The 21932-nt window shown below is 42.8% G+C and overlaps 1 protein-coding gene across 3 annotated transcripts in view; it reads left to right on the top strand.

The window, feature by feature from the left end:
• Positions 1–3600: 3600 nt before the first annotated feature.
• RERG (RAS like estrogen regulated growth inhibitor) overlaps positions 3601–21932 on the top strand; it is a 107344-nt gene continuing 89012 nt past the window's right edge. The window contains exons 1-2 of one of the 3 annotated variants that reach the window (XM_051613587.1): positions 3601–3669; positions 5254–5428. In XM_051613587.1, the coding sequence (XP_051469547.1) occupies positions 5368–5428 (61 nt within the window). In that variant the 5' untranslated portion in view covers positions 3601–3669; positions 5254–5367. Of the gene's footprint in view, positions 3670–3901; positions 3939–4734; positions 4943–5253; positions 5429–21932 lie in introns of those variants that run through there. The other 2 variants (XM_051613597.1, XM_051613582.1) reach the window with 2 other exon arrangements.

Below are 21932 nucleotides of genomic sequence, written 5' to 3' on the forward strand. Positions count from 1 at the left end.
GGGTCACAGCTTGCCCATTTTAAGGGCAGACTGTCAGGATACAACCTGATCAATAGCACAGTAGAGACGAAACACAGATTAGCAGAATTTGTATGTTTTAACTTGAGCAATAAGAAGAGTATCCATCAACCATGTGTTATAAAACACGAGTTATGCTTTGCTACTCTAGTTAGCATAGCTCATACTAAGCTGTGTCTCTCAACTTGCACATGTATCACTATTGAATGTACTTCATAAAAATCTTGCTGCTGCAAGAAAGCCAAGCTGTGCATTTGCAGTTCTCCATGCAAATGCACCAAATGACTACTGAGACAGAAAACCTTCATTAGGACACAGCATAAAGGCATTTGCATGTGTGAGATCCACAAAATGCTGTGAAGAACATCCCATACCCATCTCCAGTGCCCTCTTTTGTCACTTCTTGATGCCAAATGGAACAAAATGTTGAAGCCCAGATTCTGTGGGTGACTCTGCAGCTCACCTTCAAGTGATACTAATGGGGAAACTGTAGCTTCCTTGGCCACTCCATTAAGCCTGCCCATGTAAGGCTGGACACAACCAAATGTCCACAGGATTGTGTTCTTATTTACTACATTAGAAATAAACACCTATTAAATAATAAAACCTGCACCTTAAAAACAGGTATTTGATTTTTTTCTATATAGTATAGAAAAGTTGAGAAGGAAAATTATAAATCCTTAGTGTGCACTCAAGAAAACTCATCATAATAAACTCAGTGTTTCATGAGCCGCAAGGGAAAAGATGAGAAAATGAAATATTAATTTAAAACAGCAATACTTCATAATGACTACAAACAAAACTAACAGCAAAGTTCATCCATAATGTAATGACAAAGCTGAAATTTGTTTCACAGTGCTAGATTAGCATAACTGAACAGATTTATGTACATTGCCGAGAGCCAACACAAAAACATTTGGAAGATATTCTGTGAAATTAAAGAAAACAATCCAAACGTTTCCCTGTGAACCTTTAGTAACAGCTACAAATGTTTGTGTTAACATGGTATTTATCCAGTAGTTTTTCCACTAGTTATCAAGTATTATCTCAGCTCTCATGGGAGTGCTGTAAGGACGGGCAGAAAAGTAAACCCAGTGAGTGATGGGTTGTTGTTTGGGACATGCATCCAGCTCTGACCAGGTGTGCTCTGCTCTCAACCAATCCTCACTGCGGCCTGGACTACTCTTCTACAGCAGCAGAAAAGACAGTATTCACGAGCTCAATAACACCTTACTTATTGCAAGAGTCATCCCAGGGGGGTGTTTCCTTGACCATGCCACCAATGGCATGGTCTGCTCCACAGTTTGTTGACATTTGGACTCAGCTGAACAAAAGGCTACAAAAAGGAGTGAGTTTCCCTCAGATCTACTCCAGCCAGTAATTCCCATAAAACAGCTATCCTCTTTTGCTAGGACTGCTCCTTTGCCTGATAAAACAAGAATAGTCTTTTTAAATATACCAAAGTGCTATTTAAAAAAAAAAAAATGAATGAAGGCTGTGAAACACACCAACTCACCAAAGGTGAAAGCGACAAGAGGGAGAAATATAAGACACATGACCTTGGCAGGGTGGGAAAGGGGGTCCTCCAGACTTCTGCTGGATCTGGCTAAATTTGGTCTGACAGCACACCAACCATCTGGGATCAGAGCCCAGATACCTTCAGCTTTGCTTCCCTTCTCCCAGATTTTTATAAGACTGAAGGGCAGAAAAAAAGAATCTGTCCCATCATGTAGTCATGCAGTCAGTCCCATGATGATATTCACAGGGGAAGATTCTGATCTCATTACATATGCTGGGATAATACCCAGGAGCACATTTTAGGATCAGCACAAGTAGCAAAGCCAGTAAGAAAACACACCATGTCTGCCACAAGTCCCAAGAAGCCTCTGCTTATGACAAAGCAAGGTGGCTCTTGGTCTATAGGACTAAAACCTAGGGCTTTCAAAATGCATTTCGGGTAGAAAAAAAGACCCCATCAACGTTATGTATGAGGAGCCCAGTGAGAACAGATAAAGGAAACAGCAACTGAAATGGTCCTGGACCAGCCCTGTGGGTCTCAACTATCTGAAACCCTTGCCTCTGGCCATGATTAGTGTTTACTAAGTTCTTACACCCTGGCACGAATAAGAGACTTTAGTGCAAGCAGACTACACAGCAACTAGGATTTTTAATGACCAATAAATTATCTCTTGCTTTGGAAAAGCCTGTTATCATATTTAATTTGACAGTCCCATGCAGGGCAAATTCCATAGACACAAACCAAATGTCAGGCCTTGAGACCACACGTTTCCTCAGATGCAAAATAGACACTCACCAGTTGTTCTCTGAGGAGGATGGAAAAAGCTAATCCCTCTAAATTACATAAACCAAACAGAGAGAGAAGGCTTAAGGCCTCAGCATTTATTTTTAACAAGCATAAACCACACTACTGCTTTCACATATACCTTCTAATATTTTTTTTTTCCCTTTGAATGATATGCAGTACAACTATTTTAGGATCTGAGTGCCTGCAGCTGGCACAACTTGTAGGGAATAGTAGATGCTAGTTTCTCCTCAGGACAGCCACCCTCCCCCCTAAATGCCTGTTGTGCTCTTGTAGAGAAATTTGGATCATGGAAGATCTTTTCCAATCCAACTTGTATTTAATTTTGCATCATGAAAGACAGTGAGAGAAAAGCTGTTGCTTTTACTCGTCTTATATCTCATTCAGATCTAGGCTGGAACAGAAACAGAGGAGAAACATCCACTGAACTCTAAGTGCTTTCCAGCTCTGCTTCACATCTGTTACTAATGCATCTTTACGTTACTGGATAGTTTAATAAACAAGGAAGTAAGAGTTCTCCAGTGAATTTGGTCCTATCATTTCAGAGCTTGATCTCTGGCTCTGACACTAGCCTCTTGGATGGACTGATGTAATTACACGGTTCGTTTTCCCCATTTGCAAACTGAAATAACAATGAACTCCTTTGCCATAAGTTGTGCTGGGGTGTAGGGAGGAAGGGCGCCGTGCAAAAAGCTGGGGCAACGGGAAAGCCGTGAAACGGTGACCTTGCTGTCACTCTCCTGTTACACTTTTTAGGACAGGGGCAGACTATGGGACTCTATACGGAGAGGTACTGATGAGCAGCACTGAGCAAATTAGAGGGAGGGAAAGAGAGTGCTTGTGATGTTACATTAAGCTCCGGCGCAGACGTGGCCGGGCCCGTTAGCAAGCACTTAGTAAAAATGTATGCATCTGAACAACCACCGTTGTCCCACGTCATTAAAGGCTGCGCTACAGTCAAACACGCCGAGTTACGGGGCTGAGCTCACTCCCCTCACAGACCCCGCCAGGCACCGGGTAGCGCTGAACCGGGAATCCACAGAGGGGACACGGCGCCTCCTCGCCCACCCCCGCTGGGTCCCTCCTGCCGCCCCTCGCCCGACTAGCGCAGCGGAGCCGCGCACCGCACCGAGCCCGCGCCCCGCACCGATCCCCGCACCCTCTGCGGCCGGCAGGGGGCGCCGCAGCGCCGCGGAGGGGCGGGCGGCCTCTCCGCCTGGTGCTGCCGCGCCGCTGCGGCCGGCGGGAGCGCCCGGGAACGGGACGGGTCGCGCCCGCCTCGCCCAGCACCGCGCCGAGCGCAGCCCCTCCGCGCTGCTCCAAAGGAGGTGAGGGCCGGGCGGGCGGCGCCGAGCTCTGCGCGCCCGCGGGGGTTTTCCGCCGCGCCCGCGGAGAGAAGGGACGAGAGGGGGTGGGGGTTGAAGGCTTGGGGAGGAGCGTGAGTGGGAAGATGCGGCGCAGGGGGCGCGGTACCCGCTGTGCGGGGCCGGGAAGCGGCTGTTCCCGCAGCCCCGGGAGGCACTCTGAGGCAGGCAGGCGGGCGGGCGGGCGGGCGGCACCTGCCGGGATCCGGGCGGGGAGCAGGGCCCACCCGAAGGTACGGGGCAGGGGGTGATGAAGCAGTATTTACACTGCAAGAGATGCCTACCGGCCAGGGGCGGGCGGGGTTCGGAGCGCGGGGAGCAGCGCCGGCGGGGCGCGGAGCAGTCGGTCGTGCCGCAGGCAGCGGCGGGGGCTCGCAGCTCCACGGCTCTGGGGCAGGGACCGGCGGGCGAACGGGAGCTTTCCTGGGGAGGCAGCTGGGTGGTACCGCTTCTGGAACACTTCGCGCTTCTAACCGTTCCTGCAAAGTGAGAGCGGTCTGATAGTTACTGCTAGGCAAAATGAATCACTGTAAGGAGCTCAGTGATACGTTTGAACTCATCGCTACGTAAGGTGTCTTTACAAGCTGTTTTTTTAATAGGCAAAATCCCCAGGCTTTTATTTCAAGAAACGTGTCTGAGAGGCGTTTTGCGACAGGGAGGGTAGCATTAACATAGAACGTCCTATGTCATTGTTACAATTTGTGGGTAAAGCGGACACTTCAGCACGACAGCAACCGTATCACCTTGCATTCTTAAGAAAAGTTCTGACACTGTTTTAAAAGGAGACTAAATTTTTGAGGTTTTAATCAGATCTGAGGGCCATCATCACAGGTGACATTTTTCATCCAAGATCTTACAGCGTTTTACAATGACAGGTACTATTCTGTTTTTTACTGTGCAGGTTAGAGGAATTAAGGCAATGAAGCATCAGAAGACTTGCTCAAGGTCATGCAGCAAAGCTGTGAATATAGATAATTCCCATGTGGCCTGTTAAAAGCATCTTACCAGAAATTCTGGCATCCTTTTTCTAACCCCACACTTTGCCCAAATGTTTATGCACAAGCTGAGGAAGCTTAAACAAGGAGCACTAGAGAACTTCTGTGTAAGGATTTGTTTAACAGAATGGGCAAGGTACAACTGCTTAGAGGTTTTTAAGCAACTGCAGCTGAGTAACTGAAACCTTTCTGGAACTGGAGAGCTTGAGGAGAGATCAGCTGTCTGCAGGCGGGCACTATTAGTGAGTACTCAATTCATTAGAGGCAAATACAGTAAATATGAGCAATTACAGCTGAAAGAGAAAGAATAAGGAACCTTATGCAGAGCGGTAAGAAAGATACTTTGGTTTAAGTACATTTGCAATATTACAGTACCAGTGTGAAACAGAGCTAGAAAGCTGAAGCTGAACCAAATGTGTCAGTGGTGCTACTGCAATGCTTAAAGTGGTAGCATAGCATCAATTATCAAGATTATTAAAAAAAAGGAGGTGGGGGGGTGTTTGAGGGAGAACATGAGTCCTTGCAGCTCAGTCCTCATGGTGTTCCTCCCCAGGCTCTGCATTGACGTCACAATGACACGGTGAAGCTGAAGATAGGAGCTGGGAACAGTTCTCCTGCTTCACTTTTGATAATTGAGTGAATTTGTCACCACTCCGTTCCTCCCAGCATGGCTAAGAGTGCAGAAGTGAAGCTGGCAATCTTTGGTCGAGCTGGCGTGGGCAAGTCAGGTATGTTTGCTGTCTGTTTTTTTTTTTTTTCTTCTGCTTATCATCAGGTAACTCTTCACTCCCTCTGTGCAGACAAACTCTTGGTACAAAAAGACAGTTGTGACCTTAGTTTTGTCAGGGAGGTCAGGATCAGGCCAGGATTTCTCTGTTTCTTGCTTTCCACACTATTTTTCTCCAGGTTCTCCAGAATAAAGATACTTTTATAACTTAAAAAAAAACCAAGCAAGAACAAAAAAACTTCCCACCCCAACTCAATCCCACCTTTCATGAAGTGGCAAGATTTCTCTTTCCATCCGAACGGAATTACTAGTTTTTCATTTGTCTCTTCATAGTTTGTGCTAGATGTAGATATTTCTATTATGGTCCCTATCCCCTGAGATCAGTTCTCATCTGTTAAATATTGGATGACTTCTGTAATTCTGGCTGATTTCAGTAGGAAATTTTAGACTCAGCAACTTTTTTTTTTTTTTTTTCAGTGCTGCCTTGCATTTACATATTTACCAGGAAACCAATAAAATATCATGTGCAAAGTATGCATTTGGAGAGATTTTTTTTTTTTGAGAAATAAACATGGTCTGGTGAGTTCATATGGTAGAAATACAAGGGGGAGGCATAAACGTTAAAAATCAGTTTCTACAGACAGCCCTTCCTTTGGTGGGAAAAGGACAGTAATAGGTAAAGGGTTGCAAGCTCTCTCAGGTAGTTTGGTGATGTTAACTCAGCAGCTCTAGGACCACCATAACATCCTTGTACCACAGGGAAGAGGAAATAAGGAGATTTGAGTCTAATCATGCTCCTATGCCAGTTTGGGAATTCTAAGATTCTATTTACTTTAGAGAAATCTGCACAGGGGAAGCCAGGAGGTAGGATGTAGTGGTAAGAGCACCGCAAATCTCAGCTGCTGTCAACTGGCTCCTGTTACCCGAAGTAACTTTTGTATTGGAAGTGCCAAGGTTCTGGCCCATTAATATATTATAGTTCCATTAACTTCAGAACAGGTTGTTTCAAAAATTACATTTACCCAGAAGGTATTTTACCAGAACACTGTCAGTGAAGTAGCTCTGTCAGCCTTCAGGAAAAAAGGCGTATGTGAGGCAGAGGTTGTTAGAGATTACACCATTTATGCAAAGGCAGTGCAGATTAAATTCTACCTTTTTGAATTAAATACCTGAGGCAATGCTGATAATATACTGGGATAAGTTTAAACTGTTCCTTCTCTCCTGCTGTATTCACCCCACCCCTCTTTTGTATTTGTATTTTGCTGTCCTGTCTAAGTTTTGCAAGAAACTTCAGTGGTTCTTCTTTTGGTTTGTCTTACATGTGTTTGACTGCTTCAGTGGTTGTCCAGTCTTTTGGCTGGATTCAAAGTAATGCAAGAAGATGCTGAAGTATTTGCAAGAAAAATGAAATACCAGAAGACTCCCCTCACCCTAATATTCTTAATCATGCAAGACCTTATATTTAAAAAATACAAAACTACTAGTTAAGTGCTCAGTTAAAATGCCTCACCAGCATAGGATCAACAAGAGCTTTATTTGGCTGCTGTATTCTTTTTCTAGACTTCCCTATATTAAGATGTTATGGTTGTTTTTCTGTAGTCCTGTAACTGGGTGGGCAATTGTTGTTAATGAAAAGCCATTAAAAACATCCTAGTTGTTCAGAGTCCTCCTCCACTCTTCTTTTTTTGCCTTTTGAGATGCAAGGAAATATTACATAATATGACTAAGGTCCCCTCTTTTGACTGTGACTGCACATGTCAATCTGTGTGGAAATGAAGGTGCAAATAGATGGGCAACACAACAGGGTGAATTTAAGGGGCTGGAGAGACTGGAGTGCTCTCAGCTACCTCAACAGAGCAGCAACTGTGCCTCTTAGAATCTCCAGCTTGCTTATGAAAACCCCTCTTGTGCATTTCCATAAAAGGATCCAGTTTCAACAGCTTGATTGACTCCAGAGAAATAAGTGGGGGGGGGGGGGGGCAGAGGGGGCTGGAGTCTAAAAATACCTATTTGCCTGTAGCAAACAGTAGCAGTAGTGGGAGATGTGGAAGTGGTGTTGCACCCTTGCTAAAAGGGGAGCTGGACACAAAGTAGCGTCCAGATAGATGGGTTTGGCAGGTGAGAGGTAAGTACCCTGCCAAATTAGTGTTGATAGTGTTGGTTTTTTTAAGCGTAGCCATGTGGTTCCCTGCCCTGTTACCAGTTCATAATATGTGGTTGAGACAGGATCCTGTAGCCAATAGGTTACCAGAGTAGGCTTGGCCAGACAGCTGAAAATAAGCCAGACTCTAGAAGCAAGCATGCAAGTCAGAATGCTGGAGCACGCTAGATACATGTGATGAAAAGGAGATGCTGGGTGATAAATAAGGCCATTGTAATTGCCAGGAAGTCAAGACAAAATACAGGCACTGGCTTGCTTTCTTGGCTCATCTTCATTTTCTGAGGAAGAGCCAAGCATTAGGTTCTTAATCTGTAAGTGGCTTCACCACCTGACAACATCTGTGAAGTTACAGACACATACTGTATTATCCTGGAGAGGTTTCTCTTCCAGTGCCTGACCAGGACTTTGGATCAGCGAGACAAAGCAGCTATGAAGAAAGAAGTATTGTGCTTCAGGATATGTGGAGAAGTAAAGTTGTCCCTCCCACACCATGCAAGTCAGTAGAATTATTATACCATTACTGAAAGCTGAGGAACATCCTAATCTCATTGTTAATGTTAGCCATCTGTTTAATATGGTGCAAGATTCCTTGTTCTACCAAGGAGTCCCTTCCAACTAATCTAAGACCTTCTCAAACATGAGGTGGGAAACTAGAACACCGTTCACAAGTCAGAATAGTGGTAGTGTCTCAAAAGAGAGTTAAAGCCAGGGAATACAAAACTTTTCTCCACCTTCTTTCTGCTTATCAATTTTTCATGGTTCAAAGGTTTAGAAAACAAACAAGGGGAAATAGCAAGTCAGGTGTCTGTTTTTTACTTTTCTCTTTCCTTGCCTTGTCTTCCCTCTGCCTGCCTGAGGAGGCCAGTAGAATTGCTGGTCACCTCACTTGTCCTGGGTTGCATTTTTTTAGTTTTGTTTTTTTTTTAACTTAATGTAGAACTAAGCCTTTCAAATAGAAAAGGATGAGCAAACCAACTCAGAAAGAGGCATGTAAGAGTGCTCTAGTAAGGCACTTAGTTCAGAATTACACTGAATAGTAAATCACTGGTCATCTTATCTGGGCAAGCTCATCAAGTAGGAGCATCTCAACCTGCTCTTGTACACTGGACCCGATGCTCCTCCATTCACCCAGTTCTTATTGTATAAATGTTGCATAAACATTGCTTTAAACTAGCTGAGAAAAAAAAAAAAAAAAGAAAAAAACACAGATGAGGAGCTGTGCCTGAGCCAAGGAGCACTTTGTTGCCGTTTCACTTGGGAAGGAGAGAAGATGCTCTGTGGGTGGGAAGGGACATTGCTAAGCCTGCTATAGATAACAAGGAGGTACGTCCTAATTTGGGCTAAAGTCAAGCAGCACTGAGGGGGAGAGAGCTTTTACGGTCTTTTCTTTCTGTCCAAGAGGAGCTTGAAGGGAGCAGAGAATTAAAGTTGAAGTGAATTACATAAACATTGTTGTTTAAATTGTTATTCTGCTGAATCCTGCAGCTTCATTCCTATGGTAACAAAAGTTAGAATTTCCTGAATAGCTCCTTTAAAAAATACAGTAGTAACAATTAAAGACTTAAAGACCTTATTCTTCCTTGTCATCACAAGGTACAGTATGTTCCCAGAAAACTGAAGAGGAGTAAAAGTGTATGAAGTAGGAGGAGAAAATAAAGGCATGTACCGGATAGCACTGCATGGCTGATGCTTTTCCAACTCATAATTCAGTTGACTATGAATGCTCAAAATACCTCTGGTTAGGAGCCTTTATATGTTGGCCAAAAAAGAGAGACTATCCAGCTGCAGCATGTGCTATCCAACTTGCCTTTCTGCTGTGTGTGTGTGCTAGGCTGAATACTCCAAGTTTCTGCATTAGAATACAGTGCTCCAGCCATGGGCAGATGTGATTCTGGTCTGTCTGGACAGGCCATGAAGATGCAGCCCTGGTACGTGACATGGAAGTACATGTGGTTGCTAATGATGCTTAAGTGAGAAGGAAGCTTCCACAGGCTCCCCTCAGTAAATGCATATCTGTTCCTAAACAGCTATACAAGTAATTTCCTTAAGCAATCAGGTAGATGAGACATGGGGCTGTTGCCACCTTTTGATCCAGCAATAGCTCAGATGCTTGTGTTTGGGCAAGAAGGTGATTGGTGGATGGTATATACTGATGCTACTTTATCAAAGAGCCTGTCCTGTCACAGAAATAAAATCTCACTAACCTCAGTCATTCTAGTGTCACAGTTGTGAAGGTCTTGCATAGATGTAGATTTCTAACTGTTGGTTTACATTATTTGGGAAAATACTTGTGAGAAAGACATCTGGATTTAAAAGTTCCTACACAACAAATTCAAACAACAGGCCAAGAGGCCTACAACAAATCTGTCTTTTGTTTTCATTATGTGGGGTTATGTCTGAAATACACTACCAGGAATCACTTCTCAATTGCAAGGTCTGGGCCTATGAAAAATAGAACTAAATTCAGCATCCCCTCATCCCCTCCAAAAAACCATACAGGTAACTGGAAAAGAAGCCCATTACAAAGTGATTTTCTGTTTCATAAATCCCTGCTCATATATTTTTCTCCACTAGTTCCATTTCAGGGACTTTTGGGGAGGAAACAAAAGTTATTAAGGAGTAATTCATCATCAAGCTCACAGCTCTGCTAGTAAGGCCGAGCAAGCTACCACAAAAGCTTCAAAGTCCATTCTATACCAACTGATATATCTTGGGTGGATTACTGTAATAAGGTGCCTCTTAAATCCAGAAACGTGGGTGGAAGGAGACTGTGGATTCTCTAGGATTTTTTGGTTGGTTTTGGGTTCTTTTTGTGTTGGTTGGTTTGTTTTTTTTGTTTTTTCACTAGTGGAGTAGGTCAGTTGTTTTTCCCTTTGTTTGTAAGAATGGCAACAACCAGATGCTTAAGTGATTATTCAGTGATCAAGTTTAACACACCCACTATATTAATTGTCCCCTAACATTTTGCTGATGAAGTACTCATTAAACAATCCCACTTTTTGCATCTTCTGCTTTTATATGTTTCAACAAGTTACAGGCTCACTGAAGGTGCTGTGCATATGTATATATACATACTAGTGGAAATGTAACAGTAATCAGGTCACTCTGGATGAGATTTTGATGCTTTCTCCCCCAGCAAGCATGCAGATGTGTTCCCCTACAACAAGTAATATTGCAAGGAACCAGCAGCATTAACATGACCTTTCCAGACTCCTGTCCAGCAGATTATGATGATGCCTGTTCGGAGTGTGCCCTGGGTTCATGGATCAGTGAAGTAAGTTGCTGTCACCCATGAACATGTGGCCCTGAGAGTCCTTGCCACGCCAACAAGGAGGGGATCTGCTGTTGTACTGTCCCCAACATGTAAAATTTTGAAGCCAGGCAGGGTGTACATAACTAAGTGCAGGACCCCAGCATCAGCAGTAGCTGTGGGCACCTCCAGCATGCCACTTGGAAAAGCCCCACTGGCATTACTTCAGATGCAGATGTTTAGTCAGCAGCTGTGTGACAGCCAGTCTTAGACTTTCTCAGAACTGTATTGGTTGATTCTTGTTATGCTACCTGGGCTAGAACCAGAAGCATTTGCCCTGAGTAGCAAGATGTTCTACTTTTATCTCTTACCTCCTCTTTTTCTTCCCTCTGCTTATTTGCCTGTCACCATGGTTCACCATAGCCTTGCCCTTGGTGTAGAAAGCATTAATGCTCAGCTTGACAATCATTCTTCCTTCTGGCTAACCATGAAATAATAAACCACAGAATTTCTCTAACCAAATGCCAACATTGTTCATTCAAGCATAGCTGCCTTCCCTGTTCCATCTCATTTAACTACATCTGACATCAGCTCTACCTGTGTCCCCTCTGAGCAGCTGGTGGCAGCTGTTAGAGCTATGAATGTCCTGCTGTTCTTTGTTTCTGTTTAGGTTAGGCTAAATATAGCCTGCTGTTTGATTACTGGGGAAAGAATGCCAGGATTCAAGATTTATGTGTGCAGCACAGCTTTTTCTCCAGACCTGAGGCCAGCCACCCCCTGCAGTGCTTGTCTTGATAAGATAGCCATCCTGCACACTTCTGTCTTCTGCAGTCACTGTGAAAGACAATTGAAAAGCTTCCTGGACAAGACCCAGGAATCCTTCATCTGCTTACCCTGCAGCCTTGCAGTGTTTTGGTCAGTGTGCAGTTCCCCACAGAATCACTGAATGCACTGCTATGTCCCAGGCTGCTGACATTAGTCGTTCCTTTTAGAAATGCTAAGATTTTTATTCTTACACAAACTTGTTCTTTACCTTTCTGATATCTGGAGTTCCAAGGTATCCTTTGCCTGGCAGACACCTTTTTGCTTCGTTTCTCCTCAGCTGTCACCTTCCCTCTCCCCTTACCTTGTCCAAGGATGTTTCCTAAGGTCTGTGTATGGTGATATCATCTCTGCTTTGCACTTTACAAGAAAAGCTTTTTATTTACAGCTACCTTTTCAGCCTCCTCACTTGGTGCTTCATTCCATCTCTGTTTCTCATCTCCAGCTCCTTTGTTACTCTTTGCCCACACTATTGGTGTATTGTTAAAGGCTCAGTGCACCAGATCCAGATGAGCTGACCTGGCAGCAATAACGTGATGTGGCAAAGAACAGCCACTCTGAAGTGGTTCCTACTGTCCTGGAAACCTTTCACAGGCTTGAGCTTTGAGGATGCTCTAAGCTTTGACTGCTCCAGTCAGTCATATGAAGCCAGCTTCGCAAAGGTTAAAAAAAGGAAGCAGTGTATATCTCTGCATAAGTAGCCTCAGTCTTAGAAGTGGGTAAATTCACCTCTTTTGGCTTTGTAGCAGAGAAAAAAAGGTATGTCTGTATTTTTAAATCAAACTTTCTTTTTCTGCATTTATCTTTGTTCTGCCCTTACACCTTTTACATTTACAGCATCCAAAAATACATATTTAAGTGTATGAAAAACTAACACTGCCTTAAAGCAGGAGGATGAACAAAATGCTTTAGGCTTCAGCTGAGCTGTGGTTACAGGGCTGTCATTAGCTGCTGTTGACTGAAAGTATTTGTACCCTCTCATGGCATGCCCGGCAGTCACTCCCAAGACTGTGGCAAACAGGAGAGAAGAGTGGGCAAGAAAACTGTAGCATCCTCATCCTTTTGCTGCTTTTATTCCAAGTCCATGTTTGCTCAGCATTCCTGACAGTCTGTTATTATACTCACTGCTGCAGAGACAGCTATAACTTTGGGAGAAGGCACCCCTCAGCTTTCCTTCCCTTTCTACAGACACTTTGTGGGGCACTGCCAAAAATGCTCCCCTTTGCCACTCTACTGGTCATGGCAGTCCCATCTCACCAGCTCTCAATCCAGCCTACAGTTTGAAATACCATTTCTTTCCATTCACCTCAGATGAAACAAGCTCCCCCGTTTTCATGGATTCCTACCTCTTCCCAGAGTCAGAAAAATAACTGAGAAGAGGGGATATGCATCTGTTTCTATCACCTTTTCAACATTCTTAACGGGGAAAATACTTCTTATGATTGTTTCCCACCAGGTAGAGCGTTCACGCTGCTGGAATTAGTCTGCAGCTGTTACAGTTTCTAATGGATTTGCCATGTAGATGTTGGGAAATGTCATATATTATGGTAGTGACACTGTAGAGAACTCATATTCTATGCATACAGTATGAAAAGATGAATGGCAAGAGAAGTATGAATCCCTGGGGAAGGAAGTAGTAGATATATTAAACATATGTGCAGCTTTAAAATGCCATAGAAATTGGCTGGAGTCTCAATTTGCCTTTCCAGAAATGTTACAGTAGTCTGTGTACAGAAAAATGAGAAAGTATGTTGAAAACATCAAGCCTGGTTTTGAAAGCACATGAAGCTCCTGATGGCCACAGGTTGTTTTGCTGCTGCTGCTGCTCAGGGGTTGGCAGAGAGGAAGCTGCACACAAGAGCAGAGGCCTGGGGCAACGATGCAGTTCTGTGTGGGAACTGCTTAGATAAAAGTCTTGAAAAGTTTTCAAGCTGGAGCAAAGCAACTGGAGAGCACACCGGATGTACTCTCCCAGGGAGGGAATTTCTTCAGCACTTGAACAGCATTCTAGGTTTCCAAAGGTCTGTGGGAACAAGGGCCACCACCATGACCCTCCTGCAAGGCAGACCACTGTGCCTATCCTTAAGTGGCCAGCATGGAAACTGAGGCAAAGAAAGGAAGAGCCTGATAATCTCAAATCACTGAGGGAACTGTGATTCAGACATTGCCAAAGCTTCTTTCCATGATTCCTCCTCTGGGACAGGGCTGCAGACATCCAGCCTGCAAGCAGTAGCTACCCAGCATCTGAGCCCCAAACCCTATAAGCCCTGCTGGATCCCTATGACCCTTTAGGGCTCCTCTACTGCCATTAATTATTGACAGAAGTAAATAATTCAAACAACAGTTCTTTTCCTTAAAAAAAATATATATCTGGCAATCCTATCTTTCACTACTTGTCCAGGAGTGCTTAGTTTCATTTTAACCCACAGGACAAGAGGAGCTTGTCTTTACCTTCTTTCTCCCGTTCATGCAGCTAGATTTACCATCCAAATCTGAGTATAATATATCATAGATTTTCACAACCCAGCTTTAGAGGGCTGCTTTTGTCAGTGGCTTATCTCTGTGGCTGTCACAGCAAACAGAAATCCCACTCCCCACAACAGCAGAAGTTGGTTATACAAAGCTGTCAATCATGATCTTTTCCTGACCTACCCAGCGATTGATCTGTGCTCTTGAGGAGTGTTATAAGTCAGAACTTCAAGTCTGACATTTGGAGCAGCAAAGTGCAAAAAAGAACATAGAAGCAAAAAAAAAAAAAAGAGACTGGACTATTTATTTCTTCACTGAAATAGAACTTCAGAATAAATAGAAATATATTGGAGAGTCACCACAAAAGAATGCCTTATTAGACCCATGGGGAGCAGAAAAAAGCACAAACAGAAAAAACCCCAAGCCCCCACACTCTGCAAATCGGGGAACATGGGAGTATGAGTGCCAAAACAAACACCTTGTGTTAACCAACCTCAGTGGCAGATTCTGTGACACCAAGCACTACTGCTTAACCCAACTGGATGCTTGTGGTTACATACGCTGGAGCTGGTTCTGCTCCAGGCTGAATTCCAACATGAAATAATTTAATAGTGATACACAGCAGGAGTTGATCCCATGAGTCCATGTCTGCTAGATCTATTGCCAGGCAAAATTTCAGGAAATTTATCTCCTATTAAGAAAACTTGGCCTTTATCTAAATGGAGCATGGTAGATCAGAGAAGATTTCTCAAAGAGAAGCGGAGAGGAATATCAGTGTCCTTATTTATGTATTTATTTAGAAATATTTTTTTTCAGTGATGTGTGACCTTTCACCCATTCTGGCAGTGGATGCCCACTTACCCCAGCTGTGAATCTGACCAACAAAGCTTCATTACAAAGCTGGGAGCGTGAGTAGGCAGCCCACCTCCTGCTGCTGTGCTGTAGCCACACAACCACCTTTCTCCCTTGCTGCAAGAGGGAGCTGAGAAATTTGTCTAGTTTCCTGACCACTGCCAACAAATTCACTAAAGCAGAAGGATCAAGAGCTCTCTGTAATTCATATCCTGGCAAGTCCCCTCCTTCTGTTTGTTTATGTTTACCTGGCTGTTCAAATAACAAAAACAAGGAGCAAAGCAATTTTCCCCTAAAGATGCACAGTCCTGAAAGAACAACACTTGCCTCTGAAGATCTGCAAGCAGAAAGGTTGGAAGCAACAAGAGAAACTTTATTCAGGACACAGCTTAGTGTATTTTAATTATCAAATACTTATCAAGTCATATACTGTGTTCTGCTGTTGAGTTTGTGATGAAAGAAATAGGCTTAAGCATAGGGCTGCAGGTAATCCATCTATAGGCTACTAAACACAGATTGTCCATAGATGGAAAACAACACTCAGCAGAAAGAAATCAGCAATTTTGAGATTTGGTAAGGTGAAAAATTTAAAACAAAATTCTCCTTTTTAAGTGTCAATGGACAAATAATTTATTACTGAACTGTACTGGTAAGATATCAGTAGTAATTGATGCAAAAAGCAATCCAAGCTTGTTTTTTGCTTGAAAGGAAGTGACTAACCTGGCTGGATGGCTCAGACCCGTTTGAAGGGAAAGGCAAGACCTCTCCTAGAAACATCAGCTGACCACTCTCCTTCTATGTAACTGAGATGTCTTGCAGAAAGAAAAGCAATTACTGGCTGAGGCAAGAAATCAAGATCTTGCCTTTTAATTAATCTTCAGTGCCCCATGGTAATATAAAGTAAGTACATCTCATGCAAGAATACTCTTTTTTTAGTGTTCAATGTAATTAAACTAATCTATTTCTCACCATTTCCACCATGCATCCTCTGTATCACTTCAGTAATTTCTTGGTGATTTTTTTTTTGCAGTTTCTGACCTGGCATCTGAAGCAATTAAGCCTCTCTCATGAAAACAAACTATATCTCTTTTAGGCATATGCAGTATGACTTTTTTTCATTAATTTTCTACTTAGAATCTAGGAAGAGACACCAAAACTTTGACTCAGCCACTATGGTGGAGACCAGTAGAAGTTCATGTAGTGCTCAGCGTATCTTGGGAGGAGTTTGGGAGCCTATACTACAAGAAATATTGATGTAGTTTGGACAAGGCTCGTGTTTATCTAGCTCTGCAGACGTCTAGGGCTCCAAGAAAGAGCTCATTCACTGTTTCCCCTCTTTCTTGCTTAAAGATGCAGACACATTGGATTCTGAGCTAAGAAAGGGAGCTTTGCCTGTTTTGGTTTCCTAGCTCTAGAACAGGCTAGCTTGTCATCCTTGTGACGATGAGGCTAGAGACAGACCGTGGAAAATGCAGAATGACCCTAGAAGAATTTCTTAAGTTTTAGCACCTTCCAAGTGTGAAAATCATAATTTGCTAGCAGGTCTCCAGACCCAGCTGAACAAAGCCTCAGTATCATTAGGACTAATTTAATGTGCAATATTGTACATCTCACCTCATCTTAGTCTGTATCTAAAAGACTTTGATCACCTAAAATAGCTTTGCTTGGCTCATTTAATAACATTTCTTCAGTTGCCAAAGGTTCACTGAGTGATGCTTTCTAATAAGCTGTGAAAAGTTTCGTACATTAGGTTTGAGAAACTTTGTTGCACACACTGGTGCTACAGGTGTACTTTTTTACCTTCTAGTGCTGCTGCAGGGACAGGGTCTGGCTGCAATTTGAAACAAAGGACTTGACAGAAAAGAGTGACCTTCACAGCCAAGGGAAAACTGCATGTTGCTACCTTAGATCCTGCCTCTGTTTTCTGCACAGGAGGTAGCTGACAGTCATGTTATTCAAAAAGGCAGGGAAAAAATGCAGTGATGAACAGCAGGAGTTGGAGCAGGGCTTAGGGAAACCTGTTCGTGATTAAAACACCTTGAAACTTGATTGTGTGCTGACATTTTCTGTTAGTTCCCATTAATGCCATCGCTTTTAGTGAAAGTTAAAATATGCTTGTGTTTTATGGATAGCAACACACGACGAACGGAAAAAAGTCTTGGGTTTCAAGCGTGAGCAGACTGACATCATCATCAGTTAAAAGTACTAAATCGTGCAATTCCAGTACTTCTGTTCACTTTAATAGGTGAGACACTTAGGCAGTAGGAGCTCTATACTCCTGTGACCTTCTCTAAAGGCATGTTTCATATAACATTTCAGCACATTTTGAACCTGCTGATAGCAAAAGTTCTCTCAGATTCCAAGCTCAGAAAAAAAGCTTCCAGGACAGTCACAGACATGGGATGCTTGGTGTGCCCCTCAAAGTACTAACCCAGCAAGAACAGTTTGGCACAGGGGTCTCTTTTGTAAGGCATAATTCAGTTGCACCTCTACAGTTCCTGAAGAGTCTTAGTGACTTTATGATTTCACTCTTCTATTTGGACAACAAGATGAATACTCTGAATATTGACCTCTAGAAAAACTTATCTGCCTGAAGCTTAGAGCATATAGAGTAATATTCTCTAGTTTGCTCTTGAATTGCAAGCTGAGAAGAAAGGCCAGTGTCCTAGTAAAAGTGTTGGTATGTGACCCAAAAGATCCAAATTCGATTCCTGTAAGCCAAGTATTTGGGCTGCTGGCATTCAGCTGTTCTAAAAAAACCCAAACAAGCCCCAAACCCCACAATCAACCCCCCAAAAAAAACCCAAACCAAACAACAAAGCAACAAACAAGCAATAAAAAATACCCAAACAACACCACCACCACCCCCACAAAAAAAGGCCAAAAGAGAGCTGTGTTTATGCAAGATGCTACCAGGTCACTGTGGCAATCAAGGCCGTCTCTTGTATAGTGATAATGGCAGTTCTGTCTTCAGTTTACACCTGTACCCTGCACATGAGGGATAGCCAGTACTGAAAAAGCCTGAGGATTTGGGACACCATTTAGCCCAGAACAGGAGTGTGCAATGAAGGCAACGATACTGTGTTAACTCATATCACTCAAGGACTTACTGGGACATCAAGGAATTTTATTACCTCAGCACAACATCATAACAACTACTTCTAAATAACCCATAGCATCCTGAAGCTTTCTGGTGCACACTTGAAGCAAAACAAGTGTTCTTTACTGCCTTACTGTAGGAGGACTTACGTCATCTGTATCTCCAGAATCCAAGTCACAGCAGCTCTCTCAACTCATGCACTTGAGAGAGAACATTGTTGCCTAAATATCACCACACAGCTAGTGCACTCACTACCACACTTTAATATTAAATAATCCTGCAGAAGCTTTGAATGGCACTCATGTGAGATATAGTATGGATTGTCTCTTCAGGAATCAGTGCAGGGTTCTCTAGTAGTAGCCTTAGCAGTGCAGAAATCATCCAATTTTAAGTAACTCTTGAACTCCCTAGGATTTTATTCTCCAGTAAGTAATTTCCCTTTTATGTCCTTCATTGCAAGGTGGTCAGAGTAGATGACTGTAGAGACCCTTCCTGACTTGAAAAATATGATCTTGTTGACCATGAGTGTATTCAATTAATTTTTCCCTGGTGCTTAGTTGCCTTTTTCCCCCCTTGAACTAAATCACTTCTATAGTCATGATCCTCTCTTGGCCACCTGAACTTTCCTTTTTCCTAGCAGAATTTGTATTCCATATATCTGATTATTCCTACACATTATCTAACTATATGTAGTCCCATCTTTATTTAATAAAAGAAATTATTTTCACAATAGTTATGAAATATCTTTATAGTATTTAAGAAAAAATATCATATGAATTTCTGTTACATATAACTTTATGGTTCTAAGTTGCAAACATTAGCTGAGTCAGTACTTCGACTATGCTACAGGTGCAAACATTACGCATTTGAATTCCTTAAGATGAACTGCACAATTTGTGCAGCAGTGGCTTATTTGCAGGAATAGAGATTAACAGTAGCCTGTGGAAAAGAATACAGATGCAATGTCTTCTGTAAACTCACGTGAACAAAAATACAGAGCTTTCTGCTGACTCTTGCTACCATGAATATTTTTACTTCTGACCAGGGTGTAAGATTTGAAAGCACACTGACAAAGCAGCCAAGAGCTTGCACAGAAAAGATCCTATACATACAAGGGTAGTGGAATCTTGAAGCAGACAGTTTTAGAACAAAAAACTAAGTTAACATTCTTGAAAGATGAAAAAGCAAATTCACAGAACTCTTCAAAACCATGTGGAAATTTCACTGTATTACTTGAAAAGCTGAAGAACATTAGTTGTGTAAAATGAAAGATTATTAGCTAAATTAAAGACTACACAAAACACTAAAGAACCTTGTTCAGTAATCAAATGCTGTACCCCTCACAGACACAGGGAGATTGATGTGTAGGTTATGTATTATGTCAAATAATCTGAATTGTTACTTGTTAGTGCCACTACTTCCATGCTGTTTTCTCATCCTTAGAGATGATAATCTGCTAGGAGGATTGCAGTTTAAAGGAGGTTCTCCTGATGCAGAGACAGCTCTAGGAGATTTGAAAAGTGGCAGTTTCAAACACTCACTGAAGGAAGTATGAGAAGGTAGATATTTTGGGGTGTTTTTAATATATTTTGATGAAGAACAGGTTTCCTCAATCTTGGTCACTCCAGGGACTTGAACAGAATTTATCCAGAAGAATCTGAAGTGATTTACAGCAAGGCTTTTCTCCTGCTACCTCCAGAAAAATACCGTTTTGGATCTCCTCTGAGTTGCCATCTTTACGTAGTTTCCATAGCAATATTTCTACAATTAAGTATTGACAGACATCCGGAGATGAATCCAAAGTCTGTGAAAATCAATGGAAAAGTGTGTATGTATTTCTGTGGCCTTTGGAACAGGTCTGCAAAGAGCAGTGTCAGTTGTTCCATGGACCATGCCCACTGTCCTTCCACAGCACATCCCAGAGAGGAAAGCAGGAGTCTAGGGTGCCCCCACACCCAGTGCTAGCAGAGTCTCTCAGAAAGTAGTATAACAAATGGAAAGAGAAAATACTTTAAAGCAATCATTTTAAGGGAAAAAATATAGACCCCAGGAGAAGTGAGGCATTACATTTCCTCAATCATAGGTGCTGTGCTGTTTCACATTCAGACTTTGGAGTGCTTCCTACAAATTCTCTAAAAGTTTATGCTCTGAAAAGTTACAGCTCAGTCTACTTTTCCACCTCTGGCTTGTAACAGACTGCAAATAGTGCAGCATTAACAGACCCTTGCAGTAGCACATATTTCACATACTGGGGACAGACACCAGGCAAAGACACGAAGTCACTGACACCAAGCTGATATCTGTGCCACAAGTCCAACCCAGGCCTCTCCAGTTGAATCAGGCACCAACTTTTTGAACCAAGGACTCTTCCTGCTACTTGCATGGTTTAAACTGCTGCTATCACCATGTTACGTTTTTCAGTTGCACAAACACAGGCTTATCACAACCTACTAGCTTCATCTCCTGGATACAAACACCTCACAGTGTTCTTATTACAGGACAGCAAGGACATGCTCACAGTTGTATTTTTTTTTCTGTTCAATGGCAATGTGATACTTCTAGAGGAGTCTGGCTCAGACTGCTAAGAGCAGTAAGAAAATGTGGTTAGCTGAGAAGTCTGGCAATTAAAATAATGAGGAGACAATGCTAGTTACTAGCATACAAAGCATCAGGCTCACAGGGTCAGTAAGAGGAACCATTTAACTGTGCTGCCTCAAAATCCTGAGTTATGAAAGTGAAGTCAGTACCGCTCCTGCATTTCTTTCTCTGAAAAGGATGAGTGTAATTTGTCAGGCTAAGCCTCAGTTTTCAATGTGACAGGTGGATCTGGAACCTAAACTATTTAGGGTAACCTTATATAGTAGTAGGGTAGCACCTGATCCCCTCTAAGTTTCTTATGACATTGCTTAGCTATTCAGGCTGGATATTTCCATGCTGGGCATCTGCTTCAGGCTGCTTTTCTTTTCTGGAAGATGACTGCAGAAGTGCTACAGCCATTTTTAAGAGCAAGGTTAGGAAAAAAAATGGGTTGTGTCTATGTTAAAAAATATTCTTACAGCCACTTTATATACGTATTCTAGTATCATCATTCCCCAGAGCAGGAACTCAGAAAGTTACAGGGGGGTTAGCATGTCAGCAAGGGTATACTTCTGCTATGCTTGTGAAAGTATACTTATGTTGGGGAGTAAGCCAGTGCCTCTGGAAGTCCTGAGCTGTGTTTCATGTGTTAGAATTGGGAGTTAAATTTCCTTCATGAGTTTATCCTCATAGAAAACATTTCAGCTCTGGATACAGGGCTATCTTTCTTTTCAAGGGGCCGTGCAAGGAAAAACATGGGCATGCTGTTATTATTGCATTTTCCTTTTTGCTGGTTCAGAGGTAGTGCGAAAAAGCAGTGAAGTGTACAGGAGACAGAAATCCCAAGAAATTAAAAGCAAACAGCAGTTTAGCATTAAGATTGCCTTTCCATTAGTTTATCAGAAACAGATTCATCTCAGGAAGCCACTGAGGAAGCTAAAATGTAGCTCCTAGCTTCAGAAATCAGTGGCAAAATTTCTACTGCTTTACCTTATCTGGCATCCAAGTCTCTGCCCATCAGTGGGAGCCTCTCTTCCACACATGGGCTTTGATGGAGCTTTTCACACTCCATCTTTTTTACATCCAGTGCAACTAGAAATAAAGAATTAATCTGTCTCACCCATCTAAAGATGCTTCCCTACTGGGCAGTGTTGGAAGATGACAGCAAAGGGAGATGTCCCTTCTGATACTGCCTATGTGCTAGTTACATTAAAGATAAGTGGAGGTCTCCTGTCTCAAGAGCCGCCAGGCCAGCCAGCACCTCTCACCAGCAC

This window comes from Apus apus, chromosome 1 (genome assembly GCF_020740795.1).
Source record: "Apus apus isolate bApuApu2 chromosome 1, bApuApu2.pri.cur, whole genome shotgun sequence".
Lineage (NCBI taxonomy): Eukaryota > Metazoa > Chordata > Aves > Apodiformes > Apodidae > Apus > Apus apus.